The sequence below is a fragment of the Xiphophorus couchianus genome, chromosome 13, assembly GCF_001444195.1.
Source record: "Xiphophorus couchianus chromosome 13, X_couchianus-1.0, whole genome shotgun sequence".
NCBI lineage: Eukaryota > Metazoa > Chordata > Actinopteri > Cyprinodontiformes > Poeciliidae > Xiphophorus > Xiphophorus couchianus.
Genome location: NC_040240.1, coordinates 22,355,396 through 22,373,446, shown reverse-complemented (window position 1 = coordinate 22,373,446; position 18,051 = coordinate 22,355,396). Strand labels below are relative to the sequence as shown.

Sequence of the window (18,051 nt, the reverse complement as noted above, 5' to 3'; positions counted from 1 at the left end):
CTTGTTCTTCATTCAGTGCACTTACTCACAGTTGGTAGAGTGTTCAGAAATTTTACTCAAGTAAGAAGAGTAGTAATATTTAATAATATTACTAAAGTAAAAGTAAAAAGCGCAGTTGTGTCATTTGTTTTTACAAAAAGTTATACATTCTTCTTCAGTTTCTCTCTATATACAAAATAAAGTATTACAAATTCTGACAACCATTAAATTAACCTATGCTGTTAACCACAAGTAGGTTAAGAAATACAGGGAAAAAAATATTTCTATAATGACGTTGGAAAATACCCAATTTTGCATATCTGCACACCAAACCAAAATTTCTAACTTGCACTTTAATTTATGTTTTTGTTTTTACCCTAAGTAACAAGCAAATGTTATAGTAAGTAATACAATGAAAATGTCCGATTGTTTTTTTTCCTCATTTATTTATTTGCATACAATTATTAAAAAGATCAAAGTCGACCTGTGTCTAAGGTGTTCCCTCATTAATCTCCGTCATCCTGTCGCGCCGGAAAAGGCAGAGCATCGGGAAAAAAGGAGGCGTTTCCATCTAAACAACACTGCACAATCAGCTGCAAATTTATGCAGAGCAGTGAAATCTGTGCTGCTGCTCCTGCTACTGCTGTTGTCCTGCAAAAGAAGAGCAAGGGGGGAAAAGAGGCAGCACCACCGGGCACCGCGCATACCAACCGCCCGGGAGGCCGCTGAGTCCGCTGCGGGGAGCCGGAGCAGGAGCGAGGAACCCGGAGCGGTGACGGTAAGGACGGACCGAGCTGCCCCGTTAACGAGCCAGACAGCAGCGGCGGCGGCTAGCGGGATACTAGCAGGAGTAGCCTCCAGCGGATCTGGTATCAACTGGTCTGAAGCATGGAGGGCAGTTAGCAAGCGTTAGCTCTGTGTTTGCTTCCCAGCTGATTGCTGCAGCTAAAGGAGGCTTTATGGGGTTGTGGAGGCTGCAGACTGAGCTGGCTGCTGGGACTGAATGGTGTGCGGGAGGAATATTTACAGGATGTGGAAGAGTGATTGCAATCATGCAATAAGAAAATGGGTTGGGGACACCTGATTTAAATGGGTCCTACAGAACATCCAGCTCACCTGCAAGGTGATACATAGTTTGAAAAAAAAAAAAAGATAAAATGCATTTTTTTTAAAATCAGGTTTAGTCAAAATTTGAAAGCTTTGTGTTTGTAGGTCAGTACATCAGTGAAGCAGTTTATGTTTTGAAACTGCAAAATTTCAACACAGCAACAGCATTGCAACTGTGAGTTGGTATCATTTGTTACATCTGCTACTGAGATGCTGAGAATAAATCAGAGATGCACCCAACAGATTTTCACCGACTGATAGTATCTGTTCATTTTTAAGGTCTGAACTCCCATTTTTTTAAGATTCAGCTTTTCTTCCCAAGAACTACAGTACATGCAAACTCATTAGTGTAAACCTTGTATTCTTTACCATTTAAATGTTGTTAAACATTGACCATAACAAAAAACAAAAACTGCAGTGAAGACTCCTTGGGGAGGTAATCCAACAAAAAATTAAGAGATTACAAGACTCATTATATTTGGTTTGTTTTTGTTTAATTAATAAATCAGCAAGTTGTGTTAGTTTACAGCTTTGATGCATTTAATGTGCAGAAGAAAAAAACATATTTTCAGAATTTGACCTTTTGGTCACTGATAAGAGCTGATCAATGAAAAATTGGCTGATTTTGATAACTGATTAGTGGATTTCTCAGAAATTGGACCTATAAAAATCATCCTTGCAATGTCATAAAGGACAATTTGAAATAAGATACGTGTTTCCTGTCAGAAATTCCTGTTTTGCATTTAAATAATATGTTTAATCTGCTGGATGGAGTCTCATCGCAGCAGTTGCCCCCACCGGCCACAGATGATAGTACCCAGAGGTTAAAGGTCACTGAGAGAGTTGAAGCATCATGATGACAAATGAACAGAAAACCAGTGAGGAAAATATTAACCAATCACAACTGACAACATCATTGCAGTATTTTATATTATTTTTGCCATTGTTTGATTTCTAATATCCCCTAAAAATTAATAGCATATTAAAAGTCTTATCCATCAATTATTTCTGCAAAACCAAAATGATATGTTTTTGTTGACAGAGCACATTCAGTAACATTTAATAGCCAACAGTGTGACAACACAGAGGGGTGATATTTGTCCTGAGGTGAGACAGGGTTTTTCTTTTTGGCTTAGTCTTATAGTGAGGAAATTCAGTTTTGTTTTGTTTTTCTTCTGTATTTTACTTAAGGTTGTCTGAATAGTCTCCTGTGCTCATCTGCAGCCATGGAGGCTGATGGAGAGCAGAACCAGCAGGGAGCCTCGACCAATGGGAGTGCAGCATCTGGGGCAAGCTCCCGCCCCTCACCAATGAATTCCATGTCTGCGTATGAAAGGCAGGCGGTTCAGGTAGGTCTCAGTTTGTGTGAGTAATATGCCGTCAGCTTACCTCAATAGCTGTTTTTGTTGTAGCAATTTAAGGCCACAAAGTCGACTTCAAAGAGGTAATGTCGCCACAAACATTTAGAAATAATCTGACGTGCCAAGCCCAAGTTTAGTCAAGAAGCCAAACTAAAGAACTGAATTCAAATCCTGACTGTTCTAAAGGTTCTGTCTGTTTATAGAGTTTATCACCTTCCTGTATTATGGCTTTAGGTTTTATATTTAATGGTGAAAGATTTTTGCCTCATCATTGTCAGAATTGTGAGTGAAGCAGTTGGATCCGTTTTACAAAGGCAGGTTACAATCACTGCTGTTGCCATGGAAAAGAGCAGAAATTTTTCCTCTCTTGGAGTGTTTCATGTCCCACATTTTTTTATGCGTGTAAAGTTTCACCTAAGTGACCCAGGTAGGATGGTCAGGCTCATGTTGGACAAAAACAACTCTGCATCCCTGAGGATTACACATTTTAAATTACATTATCTTGACTCTAGAAATCTGTTAGATATAATATGTGGTAAACCTAAAATAACTTAAAGTAACTGGCTTTTTGTTGTTTTTTTTTTGGTGGCAAAAAATACTTTTTATTCACTGTTAATATGCAGATTAAATAAGTACAGAATCAGATTTTGTGGGGTTTTTCCAAATCCACATACGTACGGGGGATAAAGAAAGACAAGTATGAACGTTTTATGTATTTCCAGACTTTATCCTGTTTTTGGTAATTTTTTATTGTCTTGCTTATTTTCTACCATTTTTATTTCTTCTTTTTTCTGTTTTTTGCCATTTCTTACTTTCTTCTTTACATCTTTTTTCTTTCTCCTTTCTGTTCTTCCTGACATATTTCTTGTCTTACTTTCCTGTTTCTTTTTCCCTTCTTTCTTTTTTTCCTTTTATCTTCCTTTCTGACTGGATTTCATTATGTGTTTTTGCTGCCTGTATTTAAAAGTCTTTTAAAGAACTTTTATATTTATGCTTATAAAATTAGCCATAATCTTACAGAAAAGTGAGTCTGGAAAAGTATGAAATGTGAAATTGAAACTGTGGAGGAACTCTGGTTATTTAACTATAAAAGGAGGACCATGAATGTTCTTTGAAAAAGAAAAAAGGTAATTGTATGCATTTGTTTTCCCAAATTGTGTCTTTGGGTGGTAATCTTTCTAATTTATGTCTTACACTGATAATTAGTGAGAGAATCGGGTAGGTAAGGAAAGAGTGAGACTTGGTGGAGGCTGGGTGTTATTTTCTCAGGCCTTTGTCACCCTCCACCACCATCTGTCTTTGTCACCCTGCACATACTAATCCAAGCCACCGCGCTCGCATTCATCCTCTCAACTTATTACTGTATGAGGCTCAGCTCATACATCAGGCAGCTGGCAGGAAGCTGCAGCAGCATCTCTCCCTCCTGTTCTTGTTTATCTCACTTTTAGTTTTCTTCTCTCATCTAACCTCTTTCTTCCTTTTCTTGTATACCCTCGTTTTAGATTAGTTTCCTTTTAACAGACCTCCACCTAAATCACTTCAGTTACTTCTTGTCTTTTCTCCGTTATATTTGCTGCTCCCAGTTCTCTCCCTGAAACTGCTTGTCATAATTCTCAATTTTAATATTTTTGTCATTACCTCTAGGCCCTGCAGGCATTGCAGAGACAGCCTAATGCAGCTCAGTACTTTCAGCAATTGATGCTGCAGCAACAAATCAACAGTGCCCAGTTGCAGAATCTGGCTGCTGTGCAACAAGTCAAGGTAAATATGATGAAGCTCATTACAAAATCCACTCTGTTTATTGCAAAGGCTTGTTTTAAATTGATCAAATAATGCATGTCTAAAGAATGGATTGCAAAATAAGCCAGGGTGCAGTAATAAAATCTAGTGACAGAAGTTTAACATGCAGGCAGTGTCCTGGACAGCTGTTGTGTTATATTGGCAGACATACGACCAGAAACACTGAGCCACGTCCACCGTCAACCACACGACAGCCTCTGTAACCACGTTTGTTTGGATTCAAGTGAAGCCTCAAACATGTCCTCTTCTTCTGTTTTTCTTCTCTTTGTCTGGTCTCTTACAGGCAACTCTGGCTGCCAGTCGTCAGTCAAGTCCGTCCAGCAGCTCTTCTCAGACCACCAGCACTACAGTAGTATGCTTTGTTTTTTGTTGCTGGCTTAAAGCAAAAAAAGGAATAATATTAAAAAACCTTTTAATGACAAAACTTCAATTTTATGGACATTAATTAGCTAAAGATATACTGATCTCAGCTTTTTAGGGCCGATTCCAAGTCTTTTTTTGTTTGTAAAAGTCTTTGATATTTCCCTGAAAACTGTACTAGGTTAGAATTTTCTGTTCAAAAAGAGCTGTGAACTTATTTGATAAAACTATTTCATGGAAAAACATAAAAACCTCACAGTAGGTTATGAGTAGATGATGGGAAACACTTCCAGTCATCCGTTGTCAAAGCGGGTATAACTGGACGCAAGCTTGATTAAAAATGTCTCCACTTTTTTCTTTGTTGAAAAAAGTCAGATGTAAACCAACCAAAGCTGCATTCAAATAAATTGATGCAAGGATGAAAAAATCAGGTAAATAAAAAAAACATTAATCCAGAAAACTCCTATGAATGTCAACATGACTCTCACAGGCTCCCATAAGATTAAAGCAGGTATTCATGAGGTCTACCAAAAACTGAGAGGAATAATGGTTTACAGATATCCAGATTTCTGATATTTATTTATGTCTTGTTTCTTAAATGATTTCAAGCAAGGTGTGAAATAATTTAAAAACCTAAATTTCTAGTCTGATTCAATAGCATAATCTATCAGTGGTGTTTAAGTGGAAAATCCAGAGTACACTTTCTGGTTAGATGAATAAACCCCCAGCACAGATAAATTATATGTGTAATAACCCACCTTGATTATTAATTCCTTAGCTGGGTTACATTTAAAATAAACTGTCCTAATCCAGATCCATTTCAGTTCTTAATTCAGTCAAGATGTTGCGGTTTGATTCTAGCCAGAGCCATCAAGCATTCTCTAAACAGAGAATGCACTTTAAGAAAATTCATTAGGAAAAGAAAGAGTTCTACATATTAAGGTCTCACACTGTTGCTCTTCAGGCCAGTGTAACATCTGGAGCAGGTTCCACAACCAGCAGCCGTCCTTTAGGTGCCTCGGCGATGTCCACCATCAGTCAGTCCGTGCTGCTCAGCGGAGCGACAGGCGGTCAGGGACAAATGTACCTGAGGGTGAGTCTCCCTCAGACAGCCGTATTCTCTGATCATATCAGCGTCAGTCATGACTTGCCATTTGTCCTGCAGGTCAACCGCTCCCTGAGACCCCCCATGTCCCCCCAGCTCATCTTCATGCCCGGTAGCACAGCAACCGCTGCTGTGGCGACCGTCGCCCAGCAGTCTCAGAGTCATCAGCAACAGGAAGTAACTCCAGCCTCCTCCTCCTCCAGCGGCCAGTCGGATAATGACCAGGTTTGTGGAGTAACTGAGCCAATGATTTCAAGTTGCGTTTTTGTCAGGCTGTGTCGCAGAAGTGCTAATGTCACTGAAACATTTCTTGTGTCTCTTCAGGCGCAGAACCTTGCCATCAGAGGTGTGTCGAGCCCCAAAGGTGTGGGTGTTAAAACCGAAGCCCCAGACAGGACTGACTCAGGTGGGGAGAAAGAAAATGGTTTTGACTCGCCTCATTTACTAGTTTTACAGCAGATCCTTTTACAGTAATTAAAAAATGTAGGACTCCATTCCTCTGTCTAGAGTTTACAGGTTTGATTTATAAAGGTTTTCATTTTGATGTCTATTATAATTGTTTCATATTTTGTCTTATTTGTCTCTGCAAAGTGACAAATAAGTTATTTAGTTCCACGTTAACAATGAAAATATCCTTCTTTTAACTATTAAATTAACTATTTGAACTAACTTGTATTTTCTAGCTGTTTAAAAAGTTAGAACACCCTACCCGTCACAGCTAGTCTTCTCACCTGGTGGAAATAAGTTCAGTAAGAGGCTTTTTTACCAGCCTCTAACGTCGGTCTGAGGAAAACTTGCCTCATTCCTCCCTTTCAGCTGTGATATATTAGAGATATTTCTTGCATGTACAGCCCATTTACATTATCTGAAAAGTCTAAAGTTCTGGGCTTTTAGTCCAGGACCTTTTATTTCAACCAGTCCTTAGCTGTATTTATGGTGTTTGTCATGTGGCAGGGTCTAGTTTGGTTTCAGCTTTTATTTTGACAGATGGTTTTATATTTTCCTCCAGCCTCCTCTAATAGACTGTAGATGTTCTGTTTGATTGTGACCCGTATTAACATTGTTTTTCTTTGTTCAGCTTCCTACTCGCTGGTCCAGCCGTCCCACCCATCAACCCCCCAGTCCCCAACTAAACCCAACCCACAGCCACCTCACATCAAGATCCCTACCTACCCCCAGCCTACGAACCTTAAAGCACACCCTGTCTCTTCGTCCGGTGCCTCCTCCTCTTCCTCATCCTCCACCTCCTCCATCCCTCTCTCCCAGCTCCTGCTTCATGGAACTCGAACACTGACCACAGGGACCACAGCTCCCACTGCGGCACACGCACTGGTCCTGACATCCAATGCTACATCACAGGCCCATTGCTACCCGGTTGGCACGGCGACCATCAAACCTGCGGTCAACGCTCAGACTCTGGTAGTGCAGCCTTTGCAGAAAACGGCACTCGGTACGGAGAAATCGGGCCACTCTAACGGACCCATTCCCATCCAACCGAAGACTTTTCAGGGTCTCCGCGTTCCCCTTCAGCTTCCCTCCAGAAACCCCCCTCCCATCTTGCCTGCCCCCCCACCTGCTAGCAGTTCCAACCATTCGTCCCAGCCTCCTCACATCCCGGTCCAAATCGTGGGGGCGAGGCAGAGCACGCTGGGGGGCACCCAGGCTCTCGCCCTGGCCCGTGGCAGCTGCAGCCAGGAAGGAGCGGCTGTGCTCAGCAGCTCGTCCAGCCTGCTCACCATGGTGGCCTCCATCGCCTCCAGGGAAGGCGGGGTTGTGGGCAGAGGTGTGGGGCTTAAGACTCTCCAGACTCCCCAGGAGGCTGCTCCACCAGCCCAGGCTCCTCAACTTCATCCCCAGACCAATCAAAGCTCTGCACAGAGTCAGAATGGGCCTGCATCTCAGAGCTCCACCTCCTCTCAGTCACCAACCGTTACAGCTCCTCCTCCATCGCAGTCTCGCTCCACGCACTCCCTCCCACAGGTGACTGAAGAGCAGAGAAGAGCTGGAGTGACAACCAATGGAAACTCATCAGGCGGCCAGACTCCACAGGTCAGATGATTACTGTCTTTTGCCAGTTAGATCGGGATTAAGATACCTGACAGATGATGGTGCTCAACACCATGATATGCCCTATACAATGTTTACAGCTGCTCCCCCATTTCTTCAAAATGACATATTATACATTATGTTTCTTAGACATTAATCTTTGCCTCTTTTGTTTGTAGTATGTTGCTACTTAGTAGTTTGCATCTTGCATTGTTGCCTGGGTATTCCCGTTCATGAAGTCTTTTTCAGATTGTGGTACCTTTTTTTGTTTCCAATTGAAATGATTCCTCACAGTTTGAAAAATCTGAAATCTGTTCCCAGCTTCATCTTTTCTTTCTGCTTGTTTTGTTTTAAGGGAAAGCAGGTGAACGTCTCCCTAAAAAGAAAATCAGACTCTGGCTCAGCAAATGATGAAGACGGTCCGTCTCCTCCACGGCTCCAGCCAGTCAGAGACCACACTTCTGCACCCCCAGGCAACCCTATCAGTGCAGGTAACTTCACAGTAAACAATTGGAGCATGACATTTTTTTATTGCTAAGACAATAAAACTCTCCTATTATCAGCTAGCCTATTGTAGCACACTGGTTGCATGACATTGTGTGATGCAACTGCGTCAAATATTCTGGTGCAGTTAAACCCAAACTTATTAATGCTCCTGGCAGATTTATGTCTCAATGTAGTCTTTTCATTCTGTTGACAAGTTTCCTCAATTTGCATCTCATGGATCTCAAAAACTCATAATCTTCGACCAAATCACCAACAGTAAATCATACGTAAAATAACAAAATACCAGTGGAAACATGCAATAAACTGGTTAACAATTACAAGAAAGGATTTAAGGGTTTTTTAGTACCAGTAAAGATTTTTCCACTGATTTGGAAGACTAATTACTAAATATCTTTTGACTTGCCATTTTTTAAATGAAAATAAAAACAGCGAAATATATATTTTAATTTATACACATTTTACTTTCCTTACGGTCTTCTGAGAAATGCAGTCTCATTTCCTATCTCTAACAAACTTCTTGATTAAATGAAATACAGCATTTTTTTAATCAAAGTTTTATTTTAAATCTGCAAGAAGGATTAACAAAAATTAAATACATTTGGCCTAAATGTAGTTATCGTTGTTCTCAAATGGCAAATAAGTATTTCAAACAGCAAAAGTTACAATTCCCACCATATTCGGATTTGGGGGTTGCAAACATTAACAAAGTAAATCACAATTCATTTGATGATGTTTGTTTTTTCTTTTTTTTTGCTATAATGATAAATATTGGTCCACACCTCATTCACAAACACTTGCTTCTTTAAATCATCCTGAACAGGTAATGGAAAAATCTTTACACTTTTCTACCTCCTCAGGTTCTGCTTCTCCTCCTCCCAACTCCTCCTCTCCCACCCCGATCCTGTCTGTGTCTCGGGGGGCTTGCAGTCAGGTGGAGCGGGCGTCCCCGCCTCAGGCTGTAGTTAAACCACAAGTTCTCACTCATCTGATCGAAGGCTTTGTTATCCAGGAGGGAGCAGAACCGTTCCCAGTGTGTACAATACATTTTTTGATTCATTAATTCCTTCCCATGTACGCAGTCCTGTGTTATTACCGATTTTTGTTTTTCTCCTTCACCAACAGATTTGTGGTCCAGCAAAGGACTCGGCTGGAGAGGATCTAACGGACGATAGTCCAGACACTAACCAATCAGAAACGGTCACTACGGCAACAGGTATCACCTGAGCTGACTTGAAACGACTACTTCCTTATAACAGCAGTCAATTTACGTATTCCTCAAGAAAGTAGATCCTTAACTTGGCTGAGATTTCCAAGAGGCGTCTGAATTTAGCCTGTTGAAAGACCGAATTTGAAACCTCAAAAAGGTAAAGCGGAGCAACTTTACTGAGCTCAGCAGATGTTTCAACATGTAGTAGAAAATAATTTCCCTTAGAGCTTCCCCTTCATTTTTTTTTTCAAATATCACTGATGAAAAAGTATCTTTAATCGCGTTACTGAGTCCTCCTTGAAAAAGTAGCTTGGTTAGATTACTGATTATTTGATTTGTAAAGTAACTAAGTTACATTAAAAGTAACTCTTTTAGTTACTTTCAGCGGCTGCTAACAACAACGCTCCGCCACCTGTGAATATTACATTGATCTTTGCCAATACTTAATTGCAAGTTATTTTATAATGATAACATCAACAAAGTGTCTCCACTCATATGGTTGAACTGAAGGGGAGATTGTTTAATGGTTACAACAGTACAAAAAAAACCTTTTGTAATTTGTGTGTTCCAGTATTGTCTGGAAAACTATAAACAGTAACAGTAGTGTTACTAAGTAACACGTTACTGACATCACTGCCAATGACCTCAGCATTATTAGCACCACGCTCTGACTAGCTGAGCTAACCGGCCATTTATAATGTTGAGTTTTCGTCGATTTAAGAAAAAATTACATGATCTTGACGAAAGTGCTCAGATTCTAATATTTTTCAAAATCAATATGCATAATGGTTTAATTTAAAGCCTTCTACTATTTTGAAGTGTTGATTTTCTGAAAGCCTTTATGTTTCAATTGGCCAGTATGGGGATTGAACCCATACTGAAGATATCTAACTCAGTTGTTTTTTCTCAGCATCATTTCCCAGACTGATTGTTGTTGTTATTATGACTTTGGGGCGCTTACGTATTTATCGCACATTCACAGGGTGTCTCTGCATTGTTAAAAAGTCTTAAATTCGTTTTTTTTTTTAAAAAAAACATAATCACAGGCCTTAATTTTTTTGGTGGCAGGACTATTTTATCTTGCATATTCTACGTAGTTTCTTTTGCTAGTGGGACTTTTTTTGTCCCACTGCTAACTAGCTGCCAACAAACCCTTGCTAGCTTGCTGTTTTAGTGTTTACAACCAGACAGTCACCAGAAATCAAGCTGGTATTCGGCCTGTTCTGCTCTCAGACTCTTAGTCCGTCTTACATTGTTCAACAGTTTGGACCCTGTTTGACTTTGCGACTTCGTTATAACAGCACAGCTTTAATTACAGCTTCCAAACTGGGAATTTCCACTTCTGAGTTTAATTGCAAGTGAGCTGTGAATGGAAAAATATAAATATAATCTCAGCAAAGTATAACCCTTGCCTTCTCTCAACCCTGTGATTATGTACATTAAGAACAAAACCTTGAAATAATTAGTCTCCTTAATTCATATTGTCACATATTTATGAAAATTTGGTAGCTATATTAAGTAACTTCTGTCTTCTCTTTTGAAACCTCAGTGCTGAAGTGTGAGTACTGCAAAAACTTTGCTCCTGCCAACCAGTTCAGAGGCACCAAAAGGTTCTGCTCCATGTCTTGCGCCAAGAGGTACTTTACATGCATGAAACATGTGACACAATATATACAGTAGACATAAGATGATACACATCATTTTATAAACTCACTTCATTTCAAGCTGCTGTAGCCACTCATATTTCATGGTTCTTTGAATCCTTTCAGCTGTTTTTCCCATTGATATATCAATGTCTCTAGAATTTAAGCAAATCTAATTTAAATTGCAGCAAAATAAATCATTTGCTTTTATTCACACATTCCATTTTAAAAGTGTTTATCCCCTTGAACTTTTGCACTCATGTTACAACCACAAACATCAATGTGTTCTGTTGAGGTTTTATCCTATTGACCAGGGCAACTCAATTGCATGCTAAGATGGGTCAGATTTTCTAACATAGGAATTGGCCAGACTTTGCCTTTGGCCTGTCGATAGCAGATAAAACACATTCAAAACACAGCACCATACACTCATTGCAATAGAGTTGAGGCCAAGATGTAGATTTAATTTTTGAAAGGATAAAAAACCTGCACATGCAACCAGAACTACAGTAGGCTGGTTTAGAGCAAGTATATTCATGTTTTAGATTAGCCTAGTCGATCTCCAGCCCTAGATCCTTTCAATAATCTGAGGCAAGACTTCAAGCATCATTTTGATGCGTGCTGTCCATTAGATCTAACTCATTACTCCAAAGAAAATGATCCAAAATTCCAAAAATGTTCTACAAAGTACTGACTGAGACAAACACATGCTACATTTTTCAGAATTTTATTTACAAAAGTTGTTGAAAACCATGTATGTAACTTCCCTTTCACCTGACATATTATGCACTTGTTTGTGTTGGTCTATTACATAAAAACCTGATGAAAAATATCCAAAAATGTCAGTTGAAAAATGTGAAAAAGTTCAAGGGGTGTACATTTTTTAGCAACACGCCTTACATAACGTAGAGATTAATCATAATCAGCATGAATCCACGGAGAAATTTGGTTGTCCTGTGAATTATAATGTGGCTTCAGCTGTATGTTCACAGCATGTGTGTTTTCTGTGCTTCTTAAATTTGTTTTTTTATGTTTAAATATTGCTACAGCAATATGTAGCAATTCCTATCTTGCTTGGAAATGTTTGTCTTCTGGATTTTCTATTGAACTGGCATCATTTTGTGATTTTTATATTGTATTTATTACATTATGTTTCACAATGTAAACAACGCACATTTCGCATTGTTTGGAACAGTATTTTGTCAGCATATGAGTTTGAAATTATTTTGCTTCTGCTTTGCATTTGTCTCTTTGTCCGATGCGTGTTTATAACTTCTGTACCACGCATGGTCCAAAGAGACAAAAACTGTGTGTTGCTCGTCCCGGCTTCAGTACCGTATATGTCACTCTTTGTCTACGATACAGTATGTATTGGTTCCCCAGGTACAACGTCAGCTTCAGGCAGAACTTTGGGATGCGACACAGTCACAGCCAGCGTCAGGATCAGGACCACTCTTCGGACCGGGACCAGGACCAGGGCCAGGGCCAAGGTCACTTCTCTAACTCGGATGAGGAAGGAGGGATTGCAAGGCGGAGGGTTCCTCGTAGGACTAGCTCAGAAATAGCCAGTGCAAAGATTGCAGGAAGACCGGTACCTGCAAAGGTGAGAGAAAAGTTCTGTCTAAAACTCTTTTAAATAATCAAAATAGGTATTAATAAGTTTTTGTCAGTTCTTTCTATGCGAAATGGAATAACAAATGATTTTAAGGGTAAATTTAATCAAAGTGTTTTCTGTAACAATGAAACTTTTGAGAAATTAACCATCAAACTCAATTTTGCACCATCTGACACGTGACACTGGAGGAACTTAGGGTTTGAGTTGGTTGAGGTTTGGTGCCATCTAGTGGCCACAACAAAACCACCAAATTGCAGTTGTTTTTGTGATCCTTTACTTTTATTGACATGAGACCTTCTTTAAAGTGTATTATAGATATCTCTTTTCTTAAATTGTGCCACTTTCGTCTTTATTTGTGCAACATTTTCTGGTAGATAGGCTGCATTCAACTGGTTAGAGTGGTTTTATAGCTTTACTGCTATTTTTGGGGATTAATCTAAAACCACATTTGCTCCAGATTGTGATTGGTGTTCTGCTGTTGTGGACTTGTTACATACAGTTACAGGACAAAGTGAAGTGAATGTATGCAAATTCTGATTAGATCTGTGAGCAAGGTGCTATTATTTTAATGTTTTAGGATAATCATGGGTATGACAACCTCTGTAAAAGCAGCAGTTTTGTTAGTTTGTTGCTGCAGAACGTACAGGGTTGTGTTGTGGCAATGCCAGGATGGGAAGGCATCAGCAGTGATAATCAATTATTGCTCTATGTTCATTTGCAGCAGGGGTCAGCGACCTTTTCCATTCAAAGAGCCACTTTTGTCCTGACTGCAACAAAATAAAACTGTTTTCTAAATTTGTACTATATAAAATGTTTTAGTATGAAAGCTAACAAAATTAAACCAAAATGTATTTATAATTTCAGATTTTAGAACAAAATTATTCCTCTGTTACAGGAGGGATTATCTTAGAATGAAATGAACTTTTTCTATAAATATGAAAAATGAAGAAAGATAGGTAGCACAGTGAGAAGCTAGATACTTTCATAAACCTGCTCTAGGTATTAAAAGTGGATTTTGCACAAGATTATATGGAAAAACAAACACAATGAACATTTATTTCTTTAATCATAGTAAAAGAAATGAGACAGTGAAGTTGCAGATTGCAAGTCATTCACTGATTGGCGACAACGCAATTAAGGCAAAACACGAAGGATTAATTTGTGAAAATTACTACTTAAGATTTTGCTACCAGCTGTTTTTTCAAGTTATTAAATGATTGCAGTGTACTTAATATTACACGCAGAACTTTTCCAGCTTCAGATTCATTTTTAAAAAATTAACTACAGTTTTTGAATCTGTTGTATGCTTTTGTATCCTTTAGATCACATTCAAAAATTTCCTGATATGTTAAACACTGAAATTGAAATTATTAATTTCAATTTCAATCACTTTCAATTAGAAGTGAATTATTTTTAAATTCACTTCTAGTGTCTCCTATAAATAACAATAAGGGCCTGTTGGGAAGCACGTAGAATATAAAAAAAATCAGGCTTATTTTAGGTCAACATTGGCTCTGTAATAAAGCATGAGGCTTTCAAACATGTTTACACCAAACATTTTTAGCTGAATGTGGCACCAATTAGTGGATCTCATTTAAGATTTTGTTCAGTAATTCTACAGTTTCTACATTATGAATTGTCCAGTAACCCTCGCCGCCCGCCTCTTCCACCCACAGTGCCGCTCAGAGTCCAGCCATTCAGACGAGGAGTCCAGTGGACAGGAGGATGAAGAAGACGCCATGTCTCTGTCACCTGCTTCTTCGGCTTCCTGCCACCAGCCGCCGCCTCCGCCAGCTGCAAACGAGAACTCAGCACCCAACTGCCTGCCTACTAGCCCCGCCCAGTGGACAGTGGAGGAAGTGTCGCAGTTCATTTCTTCACTACAAGGTTGGAAGATCCGACTTCTGTCTTCCACCTTTTTACCTTCTCTTTACTCATCCACCTCACTTGAATTGAATCATCTTTGTTATTTGAGTTAATAGTTACCTACTTTTAAAATTGATATCAGTTGCTTCTAAATTTGGAGTCATTAACTGTGTCAAACTGGATGGTAATTGTCATGATGTGAATAAACGAGTGGAAAACTGTACTTATTTTATTTAGCTACAGCATAAGGTAACAACATAAACTGCTTCTTATTCAAACTGGTTTTTATGTATAGTTTCCTAGAGCTCCCCCAGAGGTCATGAAACCAAACTACCGTGACTCCAGATGCACAATAGAAACTAACCTCACAACAGTAATTAAGCAGTTTACTTTTTTGTGTTGGTGTTTCTACAGTTTGAATGAGTTCTGTTAAATCTCTGTTTTCCATCTTTTCTTCCTACTTTGCTTGTGTTGCTGTTGCTCTCAGGCTGCGAGGAGCTCGCTTCCCAGTTCTTGTCGCAGGAAATTGATGGACAGGCTTTGCTCCTGCTGAAGGAGGAGCATCTCATGTCCACCATGAACATCAAATTGGGCCCAGCCCTGAAGATCTGTGCTCACATCAACAATCTGAGGGACTAACGGTCGAGATCCTGGACCAGGATCAGACGCGGAGCTGTTGAAAAGGGGAAGGGAGGACCTCCAGGTGAATGTAAACGAGGTTCATTAAGATTCAAAACAGACTCTCCACTTGAACTGAGTGCTTCAGAATTGAAGCTTGTTGTCGGATTTCTCTCATATTTGTGAAGATTGAAAGGAATTTCTGCTAGGTAATTTATCTAAAAACTGTGTTGGATGAAGATTTTTGGTGAAGGTACCAATTGCTGCCCAAAATTCGCTCCATGCAACACATAAATGAAGATTTTATTTTCTTATTGTTTTGCACTTCAAAAACAAATGGTTGAAACATTTTTTTCCCCAACATGTAGGGAAATAATTCCTCTTTTTGAAAGGTGGGGCTGTCATTTTTCATGTATTTGTGAAATTGAGTTTTTCTAGATCATGTTGATTTATCTGTCAAATTAATAATGGTTGCAGAGACAGCTATTGTTAATTTGGAAAGAAGCTCTGAACTCTAAAATGGCTCCTTGTGGATTTTTGTGTGGAAAAATGTTTATTTGGAACAATTTCTTTTGAGGAAAAGTTGTTATCAAGCTGAAAAGTGTTTATATGCTGAGCTGTTACTCAGAAGGAATGACCATCATCATGTATAAATGCTGGCCTTTTTTGATGGGTTCCCTCTAGCTAACAGGGTACAGACAGAGAACAGGGTACGAAAAGCTGAAATACCAGACAAGACTCCAAATGAAACCCAAAACGCTCACAGTTCTGGGAGTATATCACATGTAGAGAAGACTTGAACAGCCCAGTGGTTCATTTTACATGATGTAAAGTAGACAAACACGACAGCAGCAAAGCTTTAGGATTTCTTTGCAGCCTGAGAAATAGTTGAATTTGCTTTGATCATTTTCCAATATGGAAAAATGTATGAATTTCAAGACATAAGATATAACAATCCTTTTCTCTAAACAGTGAATGCTTACGTTCATTTCTATTTAAATTAAAATATTTTTAATCTTAGAATTTCTACACCTTAAAGTGATTTCTTTTTGACAAACTTAGTTTGGTTTGGTTTAGAGTTACTAGCTGACATAACACACAAATTCAAAAGGGCCATTTCAATTATTATTTTTTGCATCTGGACCTGTGTGTTCTTAACACCGAGTCTTGTTAGGGAGTCAAACAGAACAATGAAACCTCTCACACAACAGACGTTTCAACTTTACAAACTCTACTTTAAATGGACTGTATTTGCAGAAGGATAAACCAGTACAGATTTACCAAAACAAAGTGTTAAAATGTCAGAGTTGATTTAACTTCCTAAAAATAAAAAAAATATATGAATGATTACTCTTTGCCACAACTCTAGATCAGAAACCAACAATAATATAATCTTGGTACACGATTCTATTTTTTTTTTTAAATACAGAAAATAAAACCCAACTAGTCATTTTTTTTAAACTCAAAAGTCCAGAAAAATCTCTAAGATTTGAGTTTGGAAAAGCATTGAAGTCTGAAATGAAAAACATGCAGGAAACCTGAATTTTTCACTTCGTCTCATTAAGCTTTATTTAAGGAGACCTGCTGTTTTTTTTATTATTATTATTTAAACTGTGCAAACAGAAGCTTGTAGGAAATTCTGTCTGAAATGTGAAATAAAAATGAGCAGCAAACAACGCTAAATGCCAGCTGGTAAGTTATCTTTAAGCTGAGTTGTTGTGAACCGTCTTGAGGAAATGGGAAATGTGGACCTACATTTGTCACGGACTAGCAAACCATTACATCAGACTGAATGACTGTGTGAATAAGAAAACCTTAAGCTATACTGTAGTAAGTGTAAAAAATTGCCTTTATATTTAATTGCACATTTGTTTGCTCGACTTTTTAGTTTGAGCCTTTTTTATGTCTAAGTTTTCTCATGTTCTATTGTGGCCTTTCTTACTAGTCTCTACAGTAGATTTAGACGAGGACTTTTCATATCATTCCTTCTTTTCTACGAACACCCTTAATTTTTAAAAACTTCTTCTTTCAAGCAATGACATCCATTGCTTTTTCCCAAAGCGTGACTGAAATAGTAGCTACCTTGATCAAGGAAACTTCTTTCTTTGTCTTCCTCATAGCTTTGTCATATATTGTGTACTTACCACCAATATTTACCTTTGTAGCTAGCTATTTTTGGCTTCATTGTGACTGGTTGTGGCTGCTTTCTTTCAAGAAGGGAAAATCCTTGATGTGTGTTTTTTCAGTTTTCCCAGGATTCTGAAGTATTTAAATTTACAGGTCCTTCCATGTGTAAAGGTGGATTAAAAGGACTCATTGAATGTGTTGTGAGCCTGTTAGTTCCTGTGTAATGTTTTTATTAGGTGGATCCATGCAGATTTGTTCACTTGATCTGCATTTGCCCAAAACAAGCAGCACCTTTCATCCCTAAGTTACTAAAGATTCTGCAAATCTTTCATTTGCAATAATCAGAAAAACTGCAAAATCGTGAAGGAGTGTGTTTGACGAGGAATGGTTGATGCTATAATGCAAATAAATAATCAAGAAACTGTTGTAGAACTTTGTTTTCAGAGTCTTGATTTTTATCCAGACAGTTTTATAATATAGCTCCACCTCTCCATCCACTATCTTAGAGTTCATAATTCCATATTGGACTGCAGGGAGGTCTTGAATTTTGTGTGGCATTTATGAAGTACGTTTCCCTGGGATGGACATCAATTTTATTTTATCTTTTCTACGACTTGTGTGGGTCAAGTGACATAACAACAATGCAAACATTGTGCTATCATTCACAATTCTACAAAATCTATTATTTTTTTAGATAAACATTGTTCATT

The 18,051-nt window shown here is 38.6% G+C and overlaps 1 protein-coding gene across 3 annotated transcripts; it reads left to right on the top strand.

Annotated features, from left to right (window-relative positions):
• Positions 1-479: 479 nt before the first annotated feature.
• Positions 480-17,773, top strand: LOC114155946 (polyhomeotic-like protein 1). 3 transcript variants are annotated; one of them, XM_028036093.1, is made up of 15 exons: positions 480-757; positions 2,311-2,435; positions 4,092-4,208; positions 4,531-4,599; positions 5,572-5,700; positions 5,773-5,937; positions 6,037-6,118; positions 6,791-7,761; positions 8,114-8,249; positions 9,123-9,295; positions 9,388-9,478; positions 11,022-11,109; positions 12,481-12,718; positions 14,407-14,617; positions 15,084-17,773. In XM_028036093.1, the coding sequence occupies exons 2-15, from the start codon at positions 2,313-2,315 to the stop codon at positions 15,233-15,235; spliced, it is 2,745 nt and encodes a 914-aa protein (XP_027891894.1). In that variant the 5' UTR covers positions 480-757; positions 2,311-2,312; the 3' UTR covers positions 15,236-17,773. The 3 variants fall into 3 exon arrangements, with proteins under 3 accessions (XP_027891894.1, XP_027891893.1, XP_027891895.1); XM_028036092.1 differs by having other exon boundaries at positions 481-757; positions 2,278-2,435; XM_028036094.1 differs by having other exon boundaries at positions 484-757; positions 2,278-2,435; positions 12,499-12,718.
• Positions 17,774-18,051: the final 278 nt, after the last annotated feature.